Here is a 7,986-nt window from a genome sequence, read left to right on the forward strand (position 1 = left end):
TACGCAAAGTCCGCAAATGGGCAGTGTTGGCATTGCCCAACCCAATCGCGTTCACCTAAAAAAAATATTCTGCCGATAAGGAATTCCTCTTAGCATTTCCTTTAAGCAAAAAATCTTACATTAATTTTGCATTAATCAGGTGCGTATTTATAACACGTATTCATTTATAAAAATGAGAACACATGAGCTATGATCAAAAATAAATAAATTCTTCTATAGAAAATTCTATTATAATAACTCAAATAGTCTTTTAAAATAAGAGGATATACAAAATACTAGTGGCACGCTTATTTGTTAGAAGTTTGTCATTTACGTGCTATAGTACGCGTGCATGACATCCTTCTAGGATGATTGAGAGAATTGCAATCCTAAATCCAGTACTTTATGGTTATACAAAATTCCTTTATTTTGTAGAGTATCCTCTTGAGGTCATATATAAATAGAAAATCCTCTGACATTAACACAGAACCGCTAAATGGCAGAATATTTTTTTGAGCGTTGGGCAATGTTAACATACAGAAAAAAGAATATTCTTAAATCAATCATAATATACTTATACTATATAAGCAAAAATATTATAATCTTGCTTTAAAGATTTAGTCTTGATTTGATTGAATTTTGTATTGATATTATAAAACAATATAAGATTTTAATTGAGTAAGTCTTGAATTAAATGCAAAGTAATACTTGCATCAAAAGAAATTTAATTAAATCAAAATTAATATTTTTGAAAGATTACAATATTTTTGCTTACATATGAGTATATTATGGTTGATTTAAAGAATACCCTTTTTTTTATGCACGGCCCAGGCAATGTCTACATTATACAGCAGGCAACTCGGGTATTGCTCACTGCGAACTTTGCTCGTAACACAAAAACCCACTTTGTTTAAAGGTGATTCTATACGGTATAATACTGATTAGTAATATTGAATCAGTTGAATGCTAAAAGATATGCATTAATATTTTTACAATTTTATACGATCAATATTATTGACAATATATTTTACTTTAATTTTACGTACATTATCTATTGCATTGTAATATACTGTGACATGGATCCTAATAAAGATGATGCTCGAGAATCAAAATCCAAATTTACGTCAATCCATCAATAATATTGTCAATATTTGTTAATACTGACAGTATTATTGATCGTGTAGATTCATCTTTGGAGTGAATTTCATTATGAAGAGTGAAATCTCACTTTTAGAGATTGAAAATTGAAATTTGTTTCAAAAACTGGCTCAATTTACTCTTGAGAATGAGATTCCACTTCAAAGAACTTAAAGAGTATATGTAACGATATATTCCGTAATTTGGGACGTAACACGAGACAGAGACCAAGAACGCGCGTGTATTATGTAACGTTACAAACTCCATTGCGCTGCTATTTTCCAATGATATTGCTACATGCAGTGTTGCTACGAACAAAAAATTAATTTAAAAACTAACTCGTGCTTACCTTGAATAATCGGTCGTTGAATCGATAGTAGGCGTTATCTTGGAAGAAATATGTATAGCCCTTATATGTTACTGCCGCGTTGATGTGATTCGGTATGCCTTCCCAATTTTGGATGAGTTTAGGGTAGCTACTTCTCACTGGTGGCTTCGACGCTGGATCGAAGCGCCAGAATTTTGCACCCTTGTAGAAATAAATCTTGCCATTTCCAGTCCATACGGTAGCCGCATCGATGTTATCAGGAATGCCAGTAAAACCATCGCTAATTTCCTTCGGGTAATCACCGTCCATAGTCGTATTAATATACCTCCAGTATTGCGTGCCCTAAAGTAAAATAATTGCAGTGTCAATTATAGTGAATGAAATTTGCATATTGATCAATGTCGACATAAAGTCTGTTTTCTATAGCTGAACCAGTGTATAACATAAAGTGTAGTTCTATAACCAGTTGTAGAACATAAAGTGGAATAGGTATATGTTTGATATTTGACGGAAGCGAGAAAGAAAGTTCTAGTAGAGGAATAAATACTGACTTACAGTATAAAGTAAAAGGAGCCAAATCAATTTTGGATTTTGCTCATTTGTTCAAGTGAACAATTACCTTAAAGAAATAAGTTTTGCCATTCCTGTATGTAAACGCAGCGTCTATATTTGATGGAAGTTCCTTCCATGTGCTACTAATACGTCTAGGATAACCGCTGGCCACACCGTCGTCTGTTAATTTCCAATAATGTTTTCCTGAAAGTTTCATAATAATAGCTTCAGTATTCTTACTTTGTCATCTTTGACAGAATCCAAATACTAATGGAAGATTACAACTCCGAAGTAGTACGTACCCTTGAACGCAATTATCTCGCCGTCTTTCGTGTTGAACATTGCATCGATCTTTGGATCTTTACACAATTCAGGATCTTCTTCGGCAGGCGGCGGAGGTCGCGATCCTCGTGGCGATTTAGTTTTCGTGCCATATAGAGCCTGAAATGATTTAATATTAGCTATTCGAGACACGCTACATCCAAAATTACGAATGTAACTGGTAATAGAAAGTTTCAGTCTTTCGGACGTTACCTGAATCGCGCTAACATCATCTTGATCTAGAGTAAAATGTGGATCGTAGCCGCGGTAAAAGGGTGCCATCAGAGCACTTTTGACATCACTGTGACTTAAACCGAGCGAGTGCCCGAATTCATGAGCCGCAACTTGAAAGAGATTGGTACCGCGGTAGCTTCTGATGGTCCATCGTTCAGCATCGTCGAAGTGAGCATCACCACCGTATACGGGAAAATATGCGTGTGCTAAGGTGCCACCAGGTCCATCGAAAGGATCACCATCGCCGTGCTCACCTACTTCGAATCTGATATCGATATGAACCTAAACGAATTACTTTTGTTTAGTATTTTATTAATGTATAATAATATTTTTATCTCTTTAATTTTTAACAATCGATCTGCGTCAGTTGGTTACATAAGCATACATATATTTTGACTATATGGGCCTTACATTTTCGTGTCCTGTCTTGCGGGTAAATGTCAGATCAGTTTCACCCGTCCAAACAGAGAATGCGTTCGCTATTTCCTTTTCTACTTCCTGTTTGTTAAGACCAGTTGGGTACTTGCTAATTTTGTACGTTAGATTCTTCGTACGCCATCTGGACCCTATGATAAAGTATTTTATACATGAGACGCGTGGAGCGAGAGAATGTTTGCTTTGTTTAAAAATATTGCGATGCATTCTCGTTTATCCGTGCGTACACACACCCACACACACATGTTAAGATCGTTAATTCATTTTCCGTGGCTATTAACGTATGCATGTCCGTTACGCACCAATCGATGCACAACACGAGTCTATATTGTAGGAATCCACTTGCGACACACGCGTGATGTTCCAATATATATATTTATATTGTTTCGATGCTACGAATCTGCTATAAGTATACCTAGCTGTTACATCGTTATTGTATCGTAGTGGTAAATTGTTTATTACTCGTAAGAATAAAAATCACGGCTTGCGTGTTACGTGCTCATTACGGTTATAGAATTACGATTTATGCAACAGTTGCGCGTATACTATAATTATATCGCGCATCTCGTATGACTCTTACGTAACGATCTGTTCGTCATTATGAGATGAAAGAATAAAATGAAAGAATGTAGCACATAGTTACATCGGATTATCATTGAGTTAAATTTCGACTGTGTGCAACTGACATTCCGTAGGATGCACGCATGGCCGAACTTAGCACCAAGAGTTCACTGAAACATGAAACGCACGTGCTTGGGTTCAAAGTCATGGTTAGCCCGTGTGAAACTGCGATCGCTTTATTATTCTGTCGATAGTCGTGCATAAGAATGTCTTTGTTGGTCTTTTTTATTTTCAATGCGACATGACCAAACGATTAGAACATTCATATACGAATCAATGAATCAAGAGATCTGTTTTTTACTGTTGCGCTCTGAACCAATGCAATAAGTTAAAATGAAACAAACATATATTTGTTTCACTTCAACTTATTGCACTGTGTGTACTAGTTCAGAAAGTGATAAAGCACCAATAAAAAACAGAGTATCAAGCATTTTTTAGCGAGACGATCGTATATAAATGTAAATATGAATATATAGAGGAAAGTCGATATCGACATATCATCCTGTTTTCAAATATTTCACAACACGATATTTCTTAAATAAAAGCCAAAAATAAAAATGTTTTAGAAACATAAATATAAAAACATTAGAAAGTATTTTCTAGTAAAGAGAATATAGCAGTTTTTATAATACTGTTTGCAATTTTGCAATAATTTTTTTGTAAGATAAGCAAAAAGAGTGCTTGACAAAATAGACTCCAAAACTGATATAGTAGATAGTAATGTCACATATTCCTATTCTTTTATTTTTACTGAAGTCATCTGTAAAACATACCTACAAGTGAATGTATACATATAAGATTTCCTAGAATCTTTTCATTTATATAAAACGATTTTTATTGATTTATATACTTGTACTGTTCCGCAAAACGCAAACCATGTAACGCTAAAGTTTTTTTTTTTTTTGGAGAATTTTTCCATAATATTGTCTTCAGCTCCTGATAAAGACTATTTGACACTATAACGCAATACTATAAAGATTAAGTTAGCTTATGAGTTGTTTCAGATAGGTGTGCCAGTTTACGCTGCACTCCGTGATTTTGTATTTAAAACCGTGAAAAAAAATAGAAAGAAAAAATATAAATAAAACTGATTAAAAAAAATAAATATATAAAATGATGTAATATTATCAATAATATAACTATTATTGTTTAAGCTATGTAATTTGCAAAAAATTTTGTATAAAAAACAGCCACAAATATATAAATTAGTTTTTGCTTCTTTAATCATCTAAACAAATCATGTTTTTGTGTTAATATTAATAAAATGCAGCAATTAATTTCTGAGAAATAAGAGAATGTTTCTTTAGAAAATCTATGTCAGTATATATAACAAGATTATAAATATATATCTGACAATGAAAAAGATATACTAATTGAATACAAAGAGACAGATTAATTAAATACAAAAACATTATTATCTATTTAAATACAAAGACTTCAAAATTTGATTTGATAAGATATTCTTCTTATCGAAAGAGAATCTCGTCGATTCATTAACCAATCGTAACTTTATCGTTAAATTGCATAGTGGATGCGAAATGCAACAGTTGATTCGAGCGAATTCATGTAGCTGATTTAAAATGCATTTAGCACATCCGATAGACTGTTATCGTGATATAGATCCACGTGACCCGTTTAAGGTGACTGACTTTATATCAATCTGACTATACCACATAGTAGTAACGAGACAACGGGAAGTCGAAATGGCGCGATTCATCGTAAAAGTCATCGTAAAAGACTGCAATGTACTAAATAATTTATATTTACTATGAATGCGTTCCATTTGACGCAACGGAATTCATGGAATCATTTAATTTCTTGTTATTTATTAAACGTTAAATAAGTAATGCTTGCGAATGTTGCAAGCACCAAATAGAACACATCCTATATGTATTCCTTTGTTATTTTATTATTAGTACGTTTTTACGTGGATCGTTGATGTGATCTATGTGTTAACGTAGCCAACTTTCCGTTTTACGACATTATATTTTACGTTATAGATTTTCTTCGAATTTCGATATAGAGAATGCCCGCGTCGCGATTAGATAATCGATCGTGATCGATCAAAAAAAAAGTTGTGTCACGTCTCGTGGTTACGTTTACACTCTCGATTGCATTAAACTTTTTTCAATTTGTCAATTATTGATTAGTCGCGCAAAGTGATGAAATCTATTGAATTTTCGATTAAAAGTTTTATACATCGACTATTTTATTATTTTACCTTGAAGAGCGTATCTCTTTGATCTTCCATCGGCAGCTGGTCCAACTTTATCTTTAACACCGCATCTTGGTGTAGCCATAAGCTTAGCAGTTTCTTCATTTAATTCACCTGTAATAAAAAATATCGAGATAAATTTACGAATTATTATTTATTGTCGTAAAATTATTTATTCTTGTAAAATCGAGAATACTCAAATGGTCTTCACAAAAATACCTTGCATTTTATTGCCTTTTATCATCCTTTAAATATAATCGCGTGATAAAAATAATTATTGTATATATTCCGATTTTCGCGTATATTGATTGTTAGAGTACAGTTTAACAATGTCGATGCGAAGCAGAGGGTGTAAAATATTTGTTAAGTACATCTATGCCCTTTTATGTGCACGCGTATACGCGTATATGTATTTCTCGCACCCTGTGTATGTATTAATTTCTCATGCATGCATAATATACAGTACACATAATATAGTACATAATGTAGTATGCGGGAGTACCTGTGCATACGCTACCACTATTTTCCATCGCGGTCACGCGATTCGACATTTACAGATTCATCGTTGCCGGCGTGCAAAGGTTGCCGGAGCACACCGGCAACGAATAAAAATTATTATATATTGTTTCAATCTTGCGAGAATTTCATGGTATATTTTGTATCATAAAGAATAATTCTGAAAATTTTAATTTTAATTATTGTACTTTTCATTTAGTAACTCTAGTTCTATTAATGCATGCTGTTCATATTTTATCAAATTTAATATTGTTTATTAAATTTCCTCTCTTTCCTTTAACATGAAAAAAATCTTGTTGCGATGAACATGCCCGAAGTAATAACAATCGTAATAACAGTTAGAAAAAAAATAATAATAAAAATTTAAGTAAAAGTCATATGATTTGTGTATACATTTTCATTGAATTTCTTTTTGAGAGTTACGTTCATCAGTAGTTGCAAATACGTTAACGACGCAGATTATGGCCGATAAACACGTTTCATCTCGAATAATGCCACCACCGATGGCCTACAATTTTACAGTTAGATCACTCTTCCGTTCACCTTCGGTTTTTATTGGATTCTATTACTTCACTGGATTCTACTGTTTCGCCCTGTTCATGGACTCTCGTATATAACATCACACTATAATATATGACCGACGAAACTTGCTTGTTGATCTTTTCTATTATTTCTTCAAACTTTTTTATATGATTTCTATATTTATTTATTTACAACATTAACTTGACGCTATGAGAAAGTGCGTATAATTATTAATCATGATTGCAAGACAACTTTTTACGACTTTAAAACGTTTGTTACGTATTTTTCAAAATTATTATTTGCAAGACCATTATACTAATATGACACTACAGTAATATGACTCATTGATTGAAGCATCAGATTGAGTTCGGTTGCGTTTCACCGAATCCCTGAATCATCACTATTCATTATCATTAATAGTTTAAATCGACAGGGAAGGCACTGACTGGGGATCGCTGTTATCGTTCCTCGAGCGGTTTGACATTTTATGCGTCTCTTCATATACATAAACATGGAAAATTTTATGTTTTGCGTTTTCCTTTTTTTAAATCATACGCGTGCAGCATTGAGTAAACTGATTCTCCGTAATTTTCCATATGAATCATCATTATTTGTTAGAATTTGATAATATTAGATAAAAACTCAAGTACATCTAGTAAGTATACGTACGCAATATACAATAGACAAGAATGGATTAAAATGGATTGAAATTTTAAGCCATTTGAATCATCCGAATACATATTTTAGTATCATTCATAGTCCGTTTTTACTTTTTTTAAGATTCAATCGAATTAAAAAACTGTGTTTCCTATTCAGAATTTTGAATTTAGCAATATTCTCAATGCACTCAAAAAATTGAAATTTCTTTTAGATTAAAAAGGCAAGAAATGTTCAATTTTTATAAATGAATAAAAGTACATTGAAAAAGATTCAGTTTAACGTTTGAATGTGTACTTCTGAAAATCTGAATCTGTTTCAATTCATTTCAATCCATTCTTGTTTACTGTGTGTCTAGCACATGATATAATTTACATGAATAATGTACACACACACACACACACACACACACACACACACACACACACACACACATATTATTTAAATACATTGCATATTATATATACAC

The 7,986-nt window shown here is 32.6% G+C and overlaps 1 protein-coding gene across 1 annotated transcript in view; it reads right to left on the bottom strand.

Moving 5' to 3' along the window:
- The window catches only part of LOC108689580 (matrix metalloproteinase-14), a 24,831-nt gene that overhangs the window by 5,525 nt on the left and 11,320 nt on the right, over positions 1 to 7,986 (bottom strand). The window contains exons 3-8 of the mRNA XM_018196426.1: positions 5,829 to 5,942; positions 2,963 to 3,117; positions 2,531 to 2,833; positions 2,299 to 2,437; positions 2,064 to 2,200; positions 1,466 to 1,786 (exon numbers count right to left, since the gene is read on the bottom strand). Of these exons, the coding sequence (XP_018051915.1) occupies positions 1,466 to 1,786; positions 2,064 to 2,200; positions 2,299 to 2,437; positions 2,531 to 2,833; positions 2,963 to 3,117; positions 5,829 to 5,942 (1,169 nt within the window). The remainder of the gene's footprint in view (positions 1 to 1,465; positions 1,787 to 2,063; positions 2,201 to 2,298; positions 2,438 to 2,530; positions 2,834 to 2,962; positions 3,118 to 5,828; positions 5,943 to 7,986) is intronic.

Source organism: Atta colombica, unplaced genomic scaffold (genome assembly GCF_001594045.1).
Source record: "Atta colombica isolate Treedump-2 unplaced genomic scaffold, Acol1.0 scaffold27, whole genome shotgun sequence".
Classification (NCBI taxonomy): Eukaryota; Metazoa; Arthropoda; class Insecta; order Hymenoptera; family Formicidae; genus Atta; species Atta colombica.